We start from the raw sequence: 20461 nt of genomic DNA on the forward strand, positions 1-20461 counted from the left end.
AACAACCAGTCACTATGATGTGCGCTGACCACCAGACCAAGGTGGGATGCTGGGTGCTGTCACTGGGACGAGCCTCTGGTGGTTATGGAAAATTCATTGCTCCCATGCACCGCGGTCCCGCCTGATGCTTGCACCTGCTTCCAGTGCCCCTCAGGGCTCCTCCACCTCCCCTGGTCCTGAAGGGCAATTGGGGTCAGCAGCTGCCTCTCACACCCACTGCTGGCCGCGATCGCTTGGCACCGTCAGGAGGGGTGAGCAGTGGCTGTCAGCCCTGATTGCCCGAGGGCTCACCACCTCCCCCTGCTCCTGAGGAGCGACTGGGCAGCTGGCAGGAAGGGGACTGAGGCCACGGCGGGGGCATGGGGGAGGGGCCAAGACCCACCCTGTGCCCACTGCAGCCTCGCAGCACACAGTTCCTTTCAAGGTGCACAAATTCGTGCACTGGGACCCTGGTATATATTTAAAACAATATCTACAGCAACCACTAAAAAGATATACAAATAGATAACTCAGACACACTACATACAAAACAAAATGGAGATGTAAAAAGATGTTCAAGTAATCCACAGGAAACATGACGCAAGTAGATACTGTCCATGAGATACTTACTTCAAATACAACAATATAAGTGAGTTGAATGGCAAAAGATATAAATCATACAAATATTAATTAAAGAAGCAGAAGTGGCTACATTAACATAAAATAAAAGGGATTTCAGAGGAAGTAAAATCACCAGAGTGCCATTATGTAATGTTAAAAGGTCAATCCCCAAGAAGACATAGCAATTCTGGAAGTGTAGTCACCAAGCAGCAGAGCTGAAAAATATTAGGCAAAAACTAATAGAAGTGAAAGGACAATAGAGAAATCTATAATTATAATCGGAGATTTCATTAATCCTCTCTCAACAATTGATAGAACTAGACAAAAAAGTCCACAGTGTCATCAATCTAATAGACTCTAGGTTAATATATAGGATCAAATAGAGATTTATAGACTATTCTACCCAATAAAAGACAAATACATATTCTTGTCCAGTGCCCAAGGGACAAACACTAGGGTAGATCATATTGTGGGCCATAAAACAAATCTTGACAAATTTAAAAGAAGCGAAATCATACAGAATGTATTCTTTAGCCACAATAGAATCATATTAAAAATCAATTACTGAAAGACAATAGGAGAATCTGCAAACACTTTGAAATTCTGAATAAGCCATGAATCAAAGAGAAAGTCTCATGGGAAATTTTAAAATGCATTGAGCTGGAGAACCAAGATGGCAGCATAAGGTACACACCTGTGCATGCTGCCTCCCACAACAACATTGAAAATAACAACTATAAGACAAAACAGCTGTCATTCAGAGCCATGGGAAAGCTGGCCCAGTGGAAGTTCTACATCTGGAAGGAAAGAAAGAAGAGCACTGAGACTGAGTAGGATATGCAGAGGCGCCAAGAACAGAGGTACGGAGTCATGCGCCAGGCGAGCTGCAACTGGATGTGCGGTTTTTTTCAATCGAAAGGGGTTACAAACTCTCGAATCCACTGAGTTTGTTTGGGGCGGGATTCTGAGGTCCCAGACCCCTATGGGGAGAGGTGGGACGGCCTGGCAGTGGGTCAGAAAGCGAGAGTGGCTTTCTCACCGAGCTGCTCGCTGGCACTCGGGGATGCAGAGACGGAGAGGTGAGGAGTCGCCATTGCTGTTTGCTCCGCCCTGGTGATGCCCTGAGACCCAGCCCTACTCAATTTACATCCCCACCCAAGCTGTGCCAGTGGCACAAAAGGAACCACCTGCGCTTTTGCAGCTTAACCCAACAAACTGCAGATTTCAACTCCTCACACCCATAAGGGACACACTCAAGAAGCAGAATCAGGTTCGGAGGAAGCCGGAACCGGACCTGGCTGGGCTGGCAACATGGAACCGCTGTACCAGCAAACGCACAAACAGGTACACCAGATCCAGTCTCACATGGGACGCTGGGAGATGGCAGACAAGCAGTCTGTGCACTTAGTAGAAAACGAAATCCAAGCAAGCATACCAGATATTCAGCCAGCAAGAATGCCTGGAGATTTTGTCCAGCAAGGAGACGCCCAACAAATGACAGAATGCCAAACTTCGTGTTGACCAGTTAAAGTATGATGTCCAGCACCTGCAGACTGCTCTCAGAAACTTCCAACATCGGCGATACGCAAGGGAGCAACAGGAGAGACAGCGAGAGGAGCTTGTCTCACACCTTCACCCCCAACGTGGGATGTGGTGCCCCCTGCGAGGCTGAGACGGTCCCTGTGAGGCCGAACACAGGTACACGTTGAGGATGGAAATAGCTACATTTTCCATGTGTATGACTTGGGAACAAAAAGCGTACACCTATGGATGAGGGCAGTTGGGGGGGTGGGGGTAAGGGCAGAGGGTGGGGTGGGAACTGGGTGGAGGGGAGCTATGGGGGGAAAAAAGGGGAACAACTGTAATAATCTGAACAATAAAGATTTACTTAAAAAATGCATTGAGCTAGTGAAAATAAAAATACAGCATATCAAAATTTGTGGCTGGATACAGCTAAAGCTGTGCCAAGAGGGAACTTTACAGCACTAAAAACACATATAGTACAAGAGAAAAAGTTCCAATTCATTAAATCCAAATTCTCATCCTAAGAACCTAGAGAAAAATAACACAATAAGCCCAAAGTAAAAAGAATGAAAATACTAAAGAGCAGAAATCAATGACATTGAAAACAAGAGAAAAATAAATTTAAAGCCATTTCTTTGAAAAGATCAATAAAACTGACAAACCTCTATCAAAACTGACAAAGAAAAAAAGAGAGAAGACAAAATTTACCAATGTTAAAAATAAAAGAGGACATCCAGAAATCGAACAGAATAAAGAAATACTATGAACAACTCAACATAAATTTATCAACACAGAGAAAATGAACTACTTCCCTGAAAAACACAAACTATCAAAACCCAACAGACAATTTGAATAGCTGTATACCTATTAAAAAAATAAATTCATAATTTAAAAATGACCAGGAAAGAAATCTCCAGGCCCAGATTGTTAAATTGGAAAACTCCACCAAACATTTAACTTCAATTCCACAGAATCTTTTGCAGTAAAGAGATGAGGGACACTTTCAAATTCATTTCATAAAGCTAATATTGCATACAAAAGTCAGCAAAGTATAAAAAATTTGTACACCATGACCAAGTCGGACTTATCCAGGAATTCAAGTCTGGTTCTCAATATGTGAAAACAATTACCAGGCTAAAGAAGAAAAATTACATGAGCCCTCACCTGATGCATATTAATAAGCATTTGACAAAGGAACAATCATTCATGATTAAAAACTCCCAGAAAAAGAGGAATAGAGAGACTTCCTTAAGTTGAGAAAGAGGACCTACAAAATACCTACTGCTAACATTATACTTAGTAGTGAACACAACACTTTCTTCCAAGTTGGGGAAAAAGAAGGGATATCTGCTCTCACAACTCTCATTCAACAAACAGAGTGCTAGAAGTTCAAATCAATGCAATAAGGCAAGAAAAGAAATATAAATATAAATATATAAATACACACACACACACACACACACACACACACACACACACGCACAATTCCCTGGCTAGGTGACTCATTTGGTTGAAGCATTATCCCATACACAAAAAGACTGCAGTTGGGGTGCATATGGGAGGCAACCTATCCATGCTCTATTTCGAAGCTTCTTTCTCTCTCCCTTCCTCTTTCTCTAAAATCAGTTAAAAAGTGAACATATTCTCGACTGAAGATTAAAACAAAAAGTATACATATTGTAAAGGAAGAAATAAAGTTGTTCCTACCTGCAGATGAAAATTTTTTACATAGAAAAATCCCCCCAGACCGGCGACCTATGAACCAGGTGGTCATGCTCTGGTTGCGGGCTGTCCCCAGTGTGGAGCATGCAGGAGGCAGCCGATCAATGATTCTCTTTCATCATTGATGTTTCCATCTCTCTCTCCCTCTCCCTTCCTCTCTGAAATCAATTAAAACATATATAAAAAAAGAAAATCTCCCCCAATTAAAACAAACTAACAAAAGCTCTACAAAAATATTAAAAAGCAACTCCTACTAAAATACAACATGAAAATATAAAACATCATTGCATTTCTGAGGAGTGAACACATGGACAATAAAACTTTAAGTTTTGTATCATCAACAAATACTCAAAAAACAAAACAAAACCAAACCCACAGAAAACCTCAGGTATAAATATAACGAAACATTTACAGGGCTTTTATATACAAACTAGAGTCTCGGTGCACGAAATTCGTGTGTGTGTGTGTGTGTGTGTATGGAGGGTGTCCCTCAGCCCAGCCTGCGCCCTTTTGTAATCCGGGACCCCTTGGGTAGGGTCCCTAGGCCTGGCCGGTGATCAGGGCTTTCCCTCCTGCGCCGCCCCGCCCCACCACCACTGCTTGTCATCTGTGCAGTGCTGTCCCCCTCCCCTCCCACGGCCGCCTCCCTCTGTGGGCGGCAGGTGTGGGGTACAATCATTTGACTGGCTTGGGCCTCCCTCTGTGGGCGATCGTTGGCCGGCCCCGCACACCCACCACAGTGTTGCTGGCCAGTGGCCTGGGCCTCTCTGTATGGGGCAAGTGATTGCGGGGTCCCGAGATCGACTGCCCCAAGATCCACTGCCCAGCAGAGGGAGGCCCCGCCCATCTGGCTGGGGCTCCGAGATCAATCAAGGCTTAACTACAACAAGACTGTGCACACAGCCCACAAAGGGGTGCACCAAGAGTGTCCACCTCAGGTAATTGGGGAGGCTGAGCCACTGGGCCCTATAGGACACCTAGCACACAAAGCCACTCTATCAACACAGGAAAGCAACCAAAATGCGGAGACAAAGAAACATCACAAATGACAGAAATGGAGGAAAGCAAACTACTGGATATAGAGTTCAAAACCACACTTTTAAGGTTTTTCAAGAATTTTCTAGAAACCACCGATAAATTTAGTGAGACCCTTGAGGATATGAAAGAGGACTAACTAGAAATTAAGAATACACTGACTGAAATACAGAATAATATACAGAGATCCAACAGCAGACAAGAGGATCCCAAGAATCAAGTCAAAGATTTGAAATATGAAGAAGCAAAAAATACCCAACCGGAAAAGCAAAAAGAAAAAAGAATCCAAAAACATGAAGATAGTGTAAGGAGCCTCTGGGACAACTTCAAGCGTATCAACATCCAAATTATAGAGGTGCCAGAAGAAGAGAGAGAGCAAGATATTGAAAACCTATTTGAAGAAATAATGACAGCCCTGACCAGTTTGGCTCAGTGGATAGAGCGTCGGCCTATGGATTCAAGGGTCCCGGGTTCGATTCCGGTCAAGGGCATGTACCTTGGTTGCGGGCACATCCCCAGTGGGGGGTGTGCAAGAGGCAGCTCATCGATGTTTCTCTCTCATTGATGTTTCTAACTCTCTATCTCTCTCCCTTCCTCTCTGTAAAAAAAAACCAATAAAATATATTAAAAAAAAAAGAAAAGAAATAATGACAGAAAACTTCCCCTACCTGGTAAAGAAATAGACTTATAAGTCCTGGAAGCGCAGAGAACCCCAAACAAAAGGAATCCAAAGAGGACCACATCAAGACACATCATAATTAAAATGCTAAGAGCAAAAGACAAAGAGAGAATCTTAAAAGCAGCAAGAGAAAAACAGTTAGTTACCTACAAGGGAGTACCCATATGATTGTCAGCTGATTTCTCAACAGAAACTATGCAGGCCAGAAGGGAGTGGCAAGAAATATTCAAAGTGATGAATGCCAAGAACCTACAACCAAGATTACTTTATCCAGCAAAGCTATCATTCAGAATTGAAGGTCAGATAAAGAGCTTCACTAATAAGAAAAAGCTAAAAGAGTTCATCACCACCAAACCAGGATTATATGAAATGCTGAAAGGTATCCTTTAAGAAGAGGAAGAAGAAGAAAAAGGTAAAGATACAAATTATAAACAACAAATACACATCTATCAACAAGTGAATCTAAAAAATCAAGTGAATAAAAATCTGATGAACAGAGTAAACTGGTGAATATAATAGAATAAGGGGCATAGAAAGGGAGTGGACTGACTATTCTTGGGGGGGAAAGGGGTATGGGGGATGCGGGAAGAGACTGGACAATAATCGTGCACATATGGATGAGGACATGGGGAGGGTGGTTGAAGGCGGAGGGTGGGGTGGGAACCGGGTGGAGGGAGCTATGGGGGGAAAAAAGAGGAACAAATGTAATAATCTGAACAATAAAGATTTAATTAAAAAAAAAAAAAGAAGTATAACCTCAGCAATGTATCACCAGAACAGAGGCGTTTGAAACAAAGGCTAGAAAAGCAATGCTGGACTAGGAGTAAAAATAATACAAAGACTAGTAGACAGTTTATAGGTGGACAAGAGAGAAAACTACTCCATGTGCTTAAGAAATTGATGAAGTCTGGGCAAGACTTAGCCTATAAATCCCCAGGCAAAAGGATTCCCTCTTACGGCTTCATTAGACTCAAAGACACACACACACACACACACACACACACACACACACACACACACACATACAGTGGGTCCTTGACTTACGAGTGTCCCAACTAACGAGTTTTTCGAGATATGAGCCGTCTCTTCGCTGATTTTTTGCTTTGAGTTGCGAGCTAAAATTAGGGTTATAAGCCAGCTTCAGATACCCCACCGCTAGTTGGTGCAGCGAACATCACAGTGAACGCCACAACATCAGCCCAGCATCACATGTCTCACTCGTTCGTTCACTTTTGATTTGACATACGAGTAATTTGAGTTACGAGCTCCATCATGGAACGAATTAAACTCGTAAGTCAAGGCCCCACTGTATACACAAACCAAAATAAGCACAAATATGGGAAGTCATACCTTTTAGGCCTAAAGTCTGCAACTGAAACAGTTTCCCCATCTCAAAAGGTAGAACTCGTAACAGGTTGTTATTTAAATGGAGTTCCCTGTTGATGTAAAATTTCCAGGTAGTCAGCAGACATATTAACCTTTAACTAACAGCTAAAATCAACAATATGATTTCTAGAAATATAAGCTCCTAAAATTGACAAAATTTCATATTATATTCCAATGTCTAGTACAGTGCTTCTCAAATCCTATGTAGTAAAACACAAAAACCCAAACTTCTACAAACCAATACATTTGTAAAATACAGGGAAACAATGAGTTGCTAAATAAATGAAATGGGTGGTGGGTGGAGAGACCAAAAAAAATAGAACCCCCAATTTTTTAAGGGTATTAGATTCAAAAGATATAAAATCTCTCTCACATGTTGTATTAGTTTGCAAACTGGCAGTCTAAACAATCATCCTGAGAGCAGCACTGGTCTAGCTCATGTAGAGTCTACTACTATACATGTTTAAGAAAGTGAAAATTATAAAAATGATAAAGCAGTCTAATATGTGAATTATTAAAAGAGAATGAAGATGATCATGTAATATCAACTCAAAATAGCTACTGATAGAAAAAAGGTCCTTTAAGTAAATTTGGTTTAGGACAGTAATGGTGAACCTTTTGAGCTCAGCGTGTCAGCATTTTGAAAAACCCTAACTTAACTCTGGTGCCGTGTCACATATAGAAATTTTTTGATATTTGCAACCATAGTAAAACAAAGATGTATATTTTTGATATTTATTTTATATATTTAAATGTCACTTAACAAAGAAAAATCAACCAAAAAAAATGAGTTCGCGTGTCACCTCTGACATGCGTGTCACAGGTTCGCCATCACCGGTTTAGGAGAAAGGATCATAGTATATACTCAATAATTAAACCTAAAAAAATGTAAAAAGGCTGGACTGAAGACAGCAATAGAGTAAGATACAGTATGTACCAGTTAGGCTGAGTTGTTTTTTAGTTATTATTTCAAATATCTCTAATCTCAGTCTTGGCAGGTAGGTTTTACAGCAACTTTACAGATGAGGAAACACTCAGTGAGGTTAAGAAACTTGTCCCAAATCACACAAGTCAGGATTCCTAACTGAACTCTGTGCAACTCCATATCCCATCCAATCCTACACTCCAAACTATAGTCCCCCAATTCAATGCCTAATTCTAGCTTTTCTCAAGTCCAGGCTTTATTACTATCATGCATACATGCCCTGAAATAACCAAAAAGGTTTCACTAACTGGCAATGGTTTCCTGAGCCCTGTATGAAGTGCCCATAATGTAGTGGGGGGAAAGCACCAGAACTGTCATAGGTGACTGCATATGTGAGATTAACACAGTGCCTTCTATTTGTTTACCCCCATTTGTTAAGAAATTTTGACTCAAGAATAAAGTATATTATAAAAAACAGCAATAAAACAAATTTTAGACCATGGATTTCTTGATTTATTATTTATTAGCTGACATTCAATTTTCTAAGAAAACCTTATATAAAGGATAGTTATATTTACTTTTGGTCAAATACCATCAAACTGAGTATTGTTTCTACTAAGGTAAACACTCTCTTTTGTTTTAAGGGGTATACAGTTAGGTACCAAGTTGAATCTGCATACCTGAGTGATACCATGTTTCCGAGTTCTGCTGGTAAACTCCGGATTTTGTTTGAGGACAGGTCCAGATACACCAGATTGTGAAGCTTGGCAATGTCTGAAGGAATACGGGACAGGAAATTGTCACTCAGATGCAAAGCTGTCAGGTGAGTTAGTGACCACAAAGATGAGCTTAAGCTTCTTACTCTTCCTGTAAAAACAACAACAAAAATAGGGGAAAGATTATAGTATTCTCTATAATCTCATAAGCATACAGAATTAAAATAGCAATAAATAAGTACCTATCAATAATAACCTTAAATATGAATGGATTGAATGTTCTAATCTAAAGATATAGGGTAGCTGGATGGATACAAAACCACGACCCAATTATGTGCTATCTACAAAAGACAAACCTCAGAACATCAAAGACACACAGGAGGAGAATGAAGGGATGGGGAAAAAAATTTCCATACAAATGGAAATGAAAAAAAAAAAAAAAAAAAAAAGGCTGGGTAGCAATACTTGTATCCGACAAAATAGACTTCAAAAATGAAGGCCACCACAAGAGACAACAATGGTCAGTCACTACATAATACTAAAGAGATCAATTGAACAAGAGGATATAACCCTGATAAACATATATGCACCCACTATAGGAGCACCTAATATATAAAAAACTTCCAGAGGACTTTAAGGGAGAGATGGGCAACAATACAGTCATAGCAGGGGACTTTAACACCCGCTGACTTCACTGGATAGATCTTCCAGACAAAAACTTAACAAGGAAACACTGAATCAGATCGATTCAATACACATTTATAGAACACTAGAGGCCCAGTGCACAAATTCACGCACATTGAAAGGAAATTAATTAGAAGAAATATTTTAGAGGCTGGGGAGAAACCACGGGAGGGCTCCAGGGCATGGCTGTGCCAGTCTTGCCCAGTCCTGATCAGCTGGACCCCAGCAGCAAGCTAACCTACTGGTCGGAGCGTCTGCCCTAAATGGTCAGTGCACATGATAGCAATTGGTCTAGCGGTCGACTGCATGGTTGACCCATTGGTCAGACACTTGGTATATTAAGCTTTTATATATATACTAGAGGCCCGGTGCACAAAAATTTGTGCACTGGGGGGGGGGGGGTCCCTCAGTCTGGCCTATGCTCTCTTGCAGTGTGGGACCCCTCGGAGGATGTTCACCTGCTGGCTTAGGGCGGGCCTAAGGTGGCAGTCAGACATCCCTCTGGCAGTCCAGAAGCCCTAGGGGAATGTCCACTTGCCAGCGGGGAGCAGGCCTAAGCTGCAGTCAGACATTCTTAGCGCTGCTGAGGAGGCGTGAGAGGCCCCCACCATCACTGCTGTGCTGGCAGCCATCAGCCTGGCTTGTGGCTGAGCAGAGCTCCCCCTGTAGGAGTGCACTGACCATGAGGGGGCAGCTCCTGCATTGAGCATCTGCCCCGTGGTGGTGTGTGTCATAGTGACCAGTCATTCCCAGTCGTTCTGCTGTTAGGGTCAATTTGCATATTACCCTTTTATTATATAGGATAGATTTCACATTCCAGAGATGGAAATTCATAGTACTATAGGCCTACCTCAAAAAAACCAAGAAAAATCAACAATACATTATTTAAGCCTACAACGTAAAGAATTAGAACGAGAACATCATGAAAAACCTAGAACAGTGATGGCAAACCTTTTGAGCTCAGTGTGTCAGCATTTTGAAAAACCCTAACTTAACTCTGATGCTGTGTCACATATAGAAATTTTTTGATATTTGCAACCATAGTAAAACAAAGACTTATATTTTTGATATTTATTTTATATATTTAAATGCCATTAACAAAGAAAAATAAAAAAAATGAGTTCGCGTGTCACCTCTGACACGCGTGTCATAGGTTCACCATCACTGACCTAGAATAAGTAGAAGGAAGGAAATAAAGGTTAGAGTAGAAATAAATGACAGAAATTAAAAAAACAATACCCCCCCCCCCCCCAAATCAATGAAACCAAGAGCTGGTTCTTTGCAAGGATAAACAAAATTGATGAACTGTTAGCCAGACTCATCAAGAAACAAAAGAGAAGACCCAAATAAATAAAAAATCATAAACAAAAGCGGAGAAGTAACCACTGACGCCATGGAAATACAAAGGATTGTAAGGAAATACTATATGCCAAACAGATGGACAATGTGGATGAAATGGACAAGTTCCTAGAAAAATACAATTTCCCAAATCCAAATCAGGAAGAATCAGAAAACCTGAATAGGCCAATAACAACTGATGAAATAGAAGTAGTAATCAAAAAACTCTCAGCAAACAAAATCCCAGGTCTGGATAGCTTCACGGGAGTTTTACCAAACATTCAAAGAAGAACTAACACCTATACTCCTCAAACAATTCCAAAAAAATCCGAAAGGAGGGAACACTTCCAAACTCTTTTTATGAGGCCAGCATTACCTTAATTCCAAAACCAGATAAAGACACTACAAAGAAAGAGAATTACAGGCCAATATCCCTGATGAACATAGATGCTAAAATCCTCAATAAAATTCTAGCAAATCAGATCTAGCATTACATTAGAAAGATCATACACCATGACCAAGTGGGATTTACTCCAGGAATGTCGGGCTGATACAACATTTGCAAATCAATAAACGTGGTACATCACATAAACAAATTGAAAGACAAAAAACACATGATCATATCAACAGACACAGGAAAAGCATTCAATAAAATCCAACAGCCATTTTTCATAAAAACGCTCAGCAAAGTGGGAATAGAGGGAGCATATCCCAACACAATAAAGGCCATATATGACAAACTTACAGCCAACATCAAACTCAATGGGCAAAAACTAAAATCATTTCCCTTAAGAACAGGAACATGACAGGGCTGTCTGCTTTCACCACTCTTATTTAACATAGCACTGAAAGTCTAAGCCATAGAGATCAGACAAGAAGAAATAAAAGGCATCCAAATTGGGATGGAGGAAGTAAAACTCTCATTTTTCCAGATGACATGATATTGTACATAGAAAACTCTAAAAACTCCACCAAAATACTATTAGATTTAATAAATGAATTTGTCAATGTAGCAGGATACAAAATCAACACCCAAAAATCGATGGCTGTTTTATATACCACTAATGATTTTCAGAAAGAGAAATAGAACAAGCAATCTGATTTACCATTGCAACAAAAATATTAAAATACTTAGGAATAAACTTAACCCTGTATTTGGAAAACCACAGGACGTTGAAAAAAGAGATAGAAGATATAAACAAGTGGAAGAATATACCATGTTCATTGATTGGTAGAAGCAACATCATTAAAATGTCCATACTAACCAAGGCAATCTATAGATTCAATGTAATGCCTATTAAAATAGCAATAGCATAGTTCACAGAGCTAGAACAAATACTTCAAAAATTTATATGGAACCAAAAAAGACCCCGAATAGCCACAGGAATCATAAGAAAGAAGAACAAAGTTGGAAGAATCACAGTATCAGATTTCAAGTTATACTACAAAGCCACTGTAATGAAAGCAGCCTGGTACTGGCACAAGAACAGGCATACAAATCAACAGAACAGAACAGAGAACCCAGAAATCAACCCAAGCCATTACGTTTAATTAATATTTGACAACAGAGGCAAGAGCATATAATGGAGTTAAGACAGTCTTTTCAATAAATGGTGTGGGGGAAAATTGGACAGATACAAACAAATCAAACTTGACTACCAACTTACAACATACACAAGAATAAACTAAAAATGGATAAAAGACTTAAATGTAAGTTGTGAAATCATAAAAACCCTAGAAGAAACAATAGGCACCAAAATCTCAGACATCCCTCATAGCAATATGTTTATTGATACAGCTCCTAGGGCAGTGATGGCGAAACTTTTGAGCTCGGCATGTCAGCATTTTGAAAAACCCTAACTTAACTCTGGAGCCGTGTCACATATAGAAATTTTTTGATATTTGCAACCATAATAAAACAAAGATTTATATTTTTGATATTTATTTTATATATTTAAATGCCATTTAACAAAGAAAAATCAACCAAAAAAATGAGTTTGCGTGTCACCTCTGACACGCGTGTCATAGGTTCACCATCACTGTCCTAGGGCAATGGAAACTAATAAGAAAATAAACAAATGGGACTACATCAAAATAAAAGGCTTCTGCACAGCAAAAGGAACCATCAACAAAGTAAAAAGGGAGTCCACTGTATGGGAGAACATATTTGGCAATGATACATCTGATAAATGGTTAATATGCAAAATACATAAGGAAGTCATACAACTTAATAGAAAAGGCAAACAATCCAATTAAAAAATGGGCAAAGGACCTAGCTAGACACTTCTTCAAAGTGGACATACAGATGGCCAAGAGACATATGAAAAAATACTCAGTCACTCATCATCAGGGAGCTGCAAATTAAAATGACCATGAGATATCATGGTCAGAAGGACTACCATCAACAAATCAACAAATGACAAGTGCTGGCAAAAAGGGAACCCTAGTACACTGCTGGTGGGAATGCAAACTGGTACAGCCATTATGGAAAACAGTATAGCGTTTCCTCAAAAAATTAAATATGGAACTGCTATTTCACCCAGTGATCCCACTTCTAGGAATATATACTAAGAAATCTGAAAGACCAATAAAAAAGAATGTATGCACCCCTATGTTCATAGAGCACAATTTACAATAGCTAACATCTGGAAACAACCCAAGTGCCCATCAGTTGATGAATGGATAAAAAAGTTCTGATATATTTTTATCATGGAATACTATGCAGCAGTAAAAAGGAAGAATCTCTTACCCTTTAAGATAGCATGGAGGGACCTGGATAATATTATGCTAAATGATATAAGTCAGTCAGAAAAAGACAAGTATCACATGATTTCACTCATATGTGGAATCTAAATAACAAAATAAACTAATGAATGGAGTGGATCCAGAGACATGGAAGCATGGAACAGAGTGCAGAACCTCAGAGTGAAGGCAGGGGAGGGTGGGTAGGAGGGAGGTAATCAATCAAGGACCTTGTATGCATGTATGCATGGCCCATGGACCAAGACAACGGGGTGGTGAAGGCCTGGGACAGAGGTGGGTTGGAGAGAGTCAATGGGGGAAATAGGGGACATATGTAATATTTTCAACAATAAAGAATTATTTATAAAATAATAAGAAATAAAAATAAAGATCAGGAGAGGTAAACCAATCTCTATGGCTACAGAAGAGGGAGTTTGAGTTTACTCACTCATTAGGCTAACAAGGGAAGATTATTATCACTAGAGGCCCAGTGCACAAAATTTGTTCACAGGGGGCCGGTGGGGGGGGGGGGGTAAGTCCCCTCAGCCTGGCCTGCACCCTCTCCAATCCAGGACATCCCTCTCACAATCCGGGGCTGCCGGCTCCTAATGGCTCGCCTGCCTGCCAGCCGGCCTGATCACCCCTAACCGCCTCAGCCTGTGGGCCTGATTGTCCCCTAACTGCTCCCCCCATGCCAGCCTGATCACCCCCTACCTGCTCCCCCTGCTGGCCTGATCGCCCCCTAACTGCTCCCTGCTGCCGGCCTGATCGTCCCCTAACTGCTCCCCCCTGCCGGCCTGATCGCTCCCTAACTGCCCTCCCCTGCCAGCCTGATCGCCCCTAACTGTCCTCCCCTGCAGGCCTGATCGCCCCCAACCACCTCTGCCTTGGCCCCCGCTGCTGTGGCTTTGTCCGGAAGATGTCCGGTCTAATTAGCATATTACCCTTTTATTAGTATAGATTATTTTCAATTTCATTCCAATATAACATTTTTCTACCTAGACCTGGCAGTTATAGTTTGTGTATTAGTTATTTATACTGGTAAACTCCTTTCTTCTCACTCACTAATATGCTGTAAGCTCCAGTGTGAGAGGGACTGTGAGTTTTCATTTATATATCTCCATATGCCTAGTGCAGCACCTGGCAAAATATTGTACACATAGCACATGAATGTTTGCTGCATTACATTAAAAAAAATAATCAAGGACAGAAAGAAGAGGAAACTTCCTCTGTATTATTTCTGGAAAGTATGGGGAGGCACATTAGGACAACATTGAAAGAAAACTTCTTTAGCACTGGTTGCTTCAGAAGTAATGTCCCTTCACCTTTGAAGAATTAAAAAAAAAAAAATGCTGCATGTCCATTGGCAAGGATGCTGGGGATATCCTCTATGGATCTGGGAGCTCAAATTTTCTCGGAAAATGTCTACGAAGCACTAAAGGTAGAAAGGAACTTTGAGATCTACTTCAAATTTTTAAGATTCTGTTTCTGAACAGGACTGTCCTCAGAGACTCAGATTTAAAAAAGCAAGTGAAGAAAGTGAGGAGAAACAAATCTATCCTAGAACTTATACTAGAACAACCAGGTCCAACCCCACTGGAAATCTGTAATTTGATAATGCAAAAGCTCAATCCTACTCTATCAGAGAATTAAGTACCAGAACAAACCTTTGCACATGAGGCATTTCACATGTGTTATTTTCATTTCATCCTTGATATTATTCCAATTTTATAAAAGGACACTGGTACTGAGAGCATAAAGTATGAATGGGCCCTAGCCGATTGGCTTGGTGGATAGAGCGTCAGCCTGCAAGACTGAAGGGTCCCAGTCTTGATTCTGGCCAAGAGCGCAAGCCTGGGTTGCAGGCTTGATCCCCAGTAGGGGGCGTGCAGGAGGTACCCAATCGATGATTCTCTCTCATCATTGATGTTTCTATCTCTCTCTCTCTTTCCCTTCCTCTCTGAAATCAATAAATATATTAAACACACACACACACTGAATGAATTTTGAACTTTGACTCAAACCATGTTCTTCCCACTGGACCTTCCTGCTTCCAAGATAAATTAGTGCTGGTAAAATACAACACTGCTACTTTTATAAACTGGCATAAAAAACTTAATTTTCGTGGGGGATGCGGGAAGAGACTGGACAAAAATCGTACACCTATGGATGAGGACAGTGGGGGGGGGGGGGGAGAGGGTGGGGGGGGAACCAGGTGGAGGGGAGCTATTGGGGGGAAAAAGAGGAACAACTGTAATAATCTGAACAATAAAGATTTAATTAAAAAACAAAACAAAAAAACCCCTTAATTTTCTACTGACTTAATTTCCATACCATAAATTTATGCTTGCATGTCTGTCTTACCACTTATTTCAAGTTCTGCCCAATGTGATTTCTTTCCATTTGCTGCTTCCTCAGTGGACATAATTGTGTACATCTTCCGAGGGTCAGGGGGCTCGTATTTTTCTTTGGGCATGCCTGTTGAATTAAGAAAAGAAACCAATCAGTACTATGAAGAATCAAATAACCGAAAAGAACATCTTTTTAAAAAAATAGACACCCATATTATAACCTCTAAATAACATTTCCCATTAGGAGCTCCTTGAAGAAATGGAGGATTGAACAAGTTAACTGTAAAAAAACATTTCTGAGAACCAGACAAATTTGAAAAACTAAATAAGTTGATATCAAAGGACTATTGTTCATTTTGCTTGTGGGTGTTTTTTTTTTAAATCCTTACCTGTTATAGACACATTCTGAAATATTTAAGTGGAATGAAATTTCACTCTTGTGCATATTCCCTCAAACTTCCCGCCCAGTTTTACTTCACTTTCTTCATTTGGATGAACCATAACCCACTTTAACCAACTCTCTGCCTGCACAGCTAAACATAGCTAGAGAAAAACTTACCATTATGTTAATTTATAGTAGAGAGCCAGTCAGCAATCATTTCCCTCAAATAAACTCATTACATGGACCAGAATTTACACTGTAAATTCCTAGCCCCTTCTTCTATTTGACTTCTCCAAATCTCCAACACTCATCCTCTATCTTCCTGCTCTTTTATTTTCTCATTAAAACAGAAAACCAGAAGAGGCCTTTGTATGAACTCTGACCTATGCCCATCTACTCTCTTTAACTAGGGACAAAGTGCCTGCCCTCCTGGCACTTTATTCTACCCCATCACCTTGCCTATAAGGACATTTCTTGGCAATTTGCTCCAATGTCAAATTTTCCCTCCACATCAGAACTTTATCTTCTATACATATACATGGCACATTTTCCTCTATTAAAAAAAAAGTCTTAACCTTATCTCTCCCTCCAGTTTTCACACTTTTTTCTCTCATCCTCTTTACAAGCAAAAATCCTCAAGAATGTGTATGCTATCAGTCTCCTAGTCGTCTCCCAGTTAAACCCATCCAAATCAGTACATGCTTTTAATATTCCATCAAAAACTGCCAAGAAAACCAGGGACCTCATATGGTTATATCCAAAGTTCGTTTCTCAGACCTTTTATTTATTCTCTGATCAATACATGATGTAGATAATCACTCCCTCCTAGAAACATGCCTTTCACTTGGTTTCGAGGATATCTTTTCTCTTGGTTTTGCTCTTAATCTCTCTAGATTTAGTCTTTTGTTAGTTTTTTCTACAGAATTGGAATTAACTCCACTTTATCAACAGAAACCTGAAGCTCAAAAAGGTTTAAGCAATTTAACCAGTGCTACAAGACTGGGAAGGTAACAGAATCAGGCTTTGAATATATCCAACTAAAAATTAAAGCTACTGTTTAAGTGAAATAACGCAATCACAAAAATTTCACTTAGATGAGGTACTCAGTCAAAATCAGAGGCAAAAAGTAGAATGGAAGTTGCCAGGGACTGGGGAAAGAATGGGAAATAATTGTTGATTGGGAGACTTTCAGTTTTACAAGAAGAGTTATGGAGATGGCAATGGTTACACAATATTATGAATGTGATAACACTGAACACCACACTTAAAAATGTACTTAAAATGGTAAATTTTTAAAAATATGTTTTTATTGATTTTAGAGAAAGAGAAAAGGGGTGGGAAAGAAACATCAATGTGAGAAACATCAAGGGGTTGCCTCCTATATGCACCCTGACAGGGGACCAAACTTGCAACCTGAGCATGTGCCCTGACCAGGAATTGAACTGGTGACCTTTCAGTATACGGGATGTCACTCAACCACCTGAACCACACTGGCCAGGACTAAAATGGTAAATCTTATGTTAAGTATATTTTCCCACAATAAAAATACTGGAAAGAAGTTAAAGTTACTTTCTTTATGCTGTGCTACCTCCCTACTGATGGGACGTAGTGCTATTTTTCAAACACAGAAATGGCTTTGACTGTGTAGTGAAAACACAGAAAAAAGAAAGTTATCCCAAAAAGCTGTTTGAACAAAGAATATGAATGGCCAGAAGAATCATCTGTGTAAGAAACAGCACATCTACTTCTTTGTTTTGTTAAATATTGATTTAAAAACTATCTTCGTATATTTTAATTTCTTCATGATAGAAAAACTGACTTTATAGCCTGATACAAAATACTTAACACTGAACTATACTGTTAAGAACTGTTCCCATTCTGTCTAGAGGACATTCTGGCAAAGCAAGTGCCCTTTCTGAATGATATGGATATACCAGCAATAACCTAGAAAACATAAAATGTTGTGTAAGACTACCAGAATTGGTAACATCCTTTAAGATCATCCAAATGCCATTATTCTGATCAGAGTCTATTTAAAAAACAATCATTTGATCTTTATGGGCTTATCCAAATAGAATTTAATAATGAAGAAATTACTCTGTAGAGCTGAGGTTAGTATTTCGGTCCTATAATTAACCACTCTTACTTCTTAGTGAAAGTTCAGAAGTCTGATTTACCAATCTCATATAAGCTTAATGTAAACCAATATTCAGAGTTTGATCACACCTCTAAGAATCAATAAAAGTGTATTGAACTAAGATATCTGAAAACCAGGCTTGGGGCTTGGGGGTCATTCCATCATAATCATGCTTTCTGCCGTGGCAGCCAACTACTCCCTTTCTTTGTTTTCATAACTTGACATGAGTTGTCTTAAAATTTAAGAGACGGGCCATTACTCTAAACTTGAAAGCAGTAAGGTCTTCTATATTTCCCAAAACCCAGAGTGAGGAAAAAAGAATACATTAGAATAAAAGAAATGGTAACAGACCATAGACAGTCAAGCTCTTTCAAGGAGCAGCAAGAGAAGCACAACCTCACCCATTTTTCTGGGAGTCCAATAAAACTCAGCATTGGAGACTAGGTAGAGAAAAGGATGTAAGAATACATATAATTTAAGATTTTCCCCATGACTTTGAAATCAACAAAGCAGATCTTACTTTCTAAAAAATACAGTACATCACTGTATTTAAAAAAAAAAGACTGAAAGGTTTCTAAAATAGACTTGAAAACTGTTGAGGTGAATGACAAGAGACTCTTAAAAAAATAGCTAGGCCAAGGGAATCAAGATGGCTGCCGCCAGGAGAGCAGGCTGCAAGATAGTGTGTGAGCGAGAGAACGAAAGGAGAGTGCATGGACGTGCGGGGAGTGTCTGTATTTGTGAGTGAGGGACAGCTATAGTCCAAGGGACTGTTGGGAACTGGTGGACCGGGCTCCCCTGGCCGGGCAGCCTCTACTGCTGCTGAAATCTCTCCCGGAGCACCGGCTATGCCACGGAGACCGTGCCATCTTGAAGGCGAGACTGGCTGTGATCGGAATCCCACAGATACCTATCAGGACCATACAACCACAACACCCAGGGACCAGCTGCCTCAGCTGCGAACACACGAACATCGGGACTCCAGACTCCCTGACTGCGGGCACGTGGCAACGAATGTGAGGACGGGCCCTGCGCCTTTTCACAGAGCAGATAGAAGGAACAGCTGAGCCCTAACCGGTTTGGCTCATCGGATAGAGCGCCGGCCTGCGGACTGAAGGGTCCTGGGTTTGATTCCGGTCAAGGGCATGTACCTTGGTTGCAGGCACATCCCCAGTAGAGGGTGTGCAGGAGGCAGCTGATCGATGTTTCTTTCTCATCGATGTTTCTAACTCTCTCTCTCTCCCCCTCTCCCTTCTTCTCTGTAAAAAATCAATAAAATGTATTTTTTTTTAAAAAAGAAAAAGAAAAAAAAAAGAAGGAAGAGCTGAATCGAACAACACCCACCCGGAATTGGCAAATTAAACACAGCTGGTGAGGCAATCCGTGGATGGAAAGGACAGATATCACCTAGAGCAGTGGTTCTCAACCTTGGCTGCACATTAGAATCACCTGGGAATCTTTTTAAAATCCTGATTTCTGGGCCTCATCCTCTGGAAATTCTGTTTCTTTGTTATGAGGTGAGGCCACAACATTAGTAACGTGAAAAGAAACAACATCCGCACAATAGGGGTGCCAGAAGGAGAGGAAACTGAGCAAGGAATAGAAAACCTGTCTGAAGAAATAACAACAGAAAACTTGCCTGATATAGGGAAGAGAAACTCACACAAGTCCAAGAAACTCACAGAGTCTGAAATAAGATGAACCCCCAAAGACTGACACCAAGACATATTATAATTAAACTAGAGGCCTGGTGCATGAAAATTCATGCACTAGAGGGGGGGGGGGTCCCTCAGCCCTGCCTGCCCCCTCTCTCACAGTCCAGGAGCTCTCAGGGGAAGGCAACGCCCCCATCACACCTCTGCTGCTGCCACTGCTGGGAGTGCAAGCCTCGAGTGGCCCTGGGAAGCTGGGCAGCCGCCATCCGAGGCTTGCCTGCACTTCAGGCCGGCCCTAGGCGGCTGGGGGGCTGAGGGCACTGGGGGACTCTGGTACTGTTACTGTCACAAGAAAAGACATATAGATCAATGGAGCCAAACAGATAACCCAGAAATCAACCCAAGCCATTATGCTCAATTAATATTTGACAAAGGAGGCAAGAGCATACAATGGAGTCAAAACAGTCTCTTTAATAAATGGTGCTGGGAAATTTGGTCAGATACATGCAAAAAAATTAAACTAGATCACCAGCTTACACCATACACAAAAACAAATTCAAAATGGCTAAAGGACTTGAATGTAAG

General features: G+C 40.6%; 1 protein-coding gene across 1 annotated transcript in view; it reads right to left on the reverse strand.

Moving 5' to 3' along the window:
• CNOT6 (CCR4-NOT transcription complex subunit 6) overlaps nt 1-15827 on the reverse strand; it is a gene marked incomplete at its 5' end in the record, with an annotated part of 38083 nt that extends 22256 nt beyond the window's left edge. The window contains 3 exons of the mRNA XM_081091926.1: nt 6911-6996; nt 8552-8738; nt 15716-15827. Of these exons, the coding sequence (XP_080948052.1) occupies nt 6911-6996; nt 8552-8738; nt 15716-15827 (385 nt within the window). The remainder of the gene's footprint in view (nt 1-6910; nt 6997-8551; nt 8739-15715) is intronic.
• Nucleotides 15828-20461: the final 4634 nt, after the last annotated feature.

Source organism: Myotis nattereri (genome assembly GCF_964212035.1).
Source record: "Myotis nattereri genome assembly, chromosome: 5".
In the NCBI taxonomy this organism is placed as follows: Eukaryota; Metazoa; Chordata; class Mammalia; order Chiroptera; family Vespertilionidae; genus Myotis; species Myotis nattereri.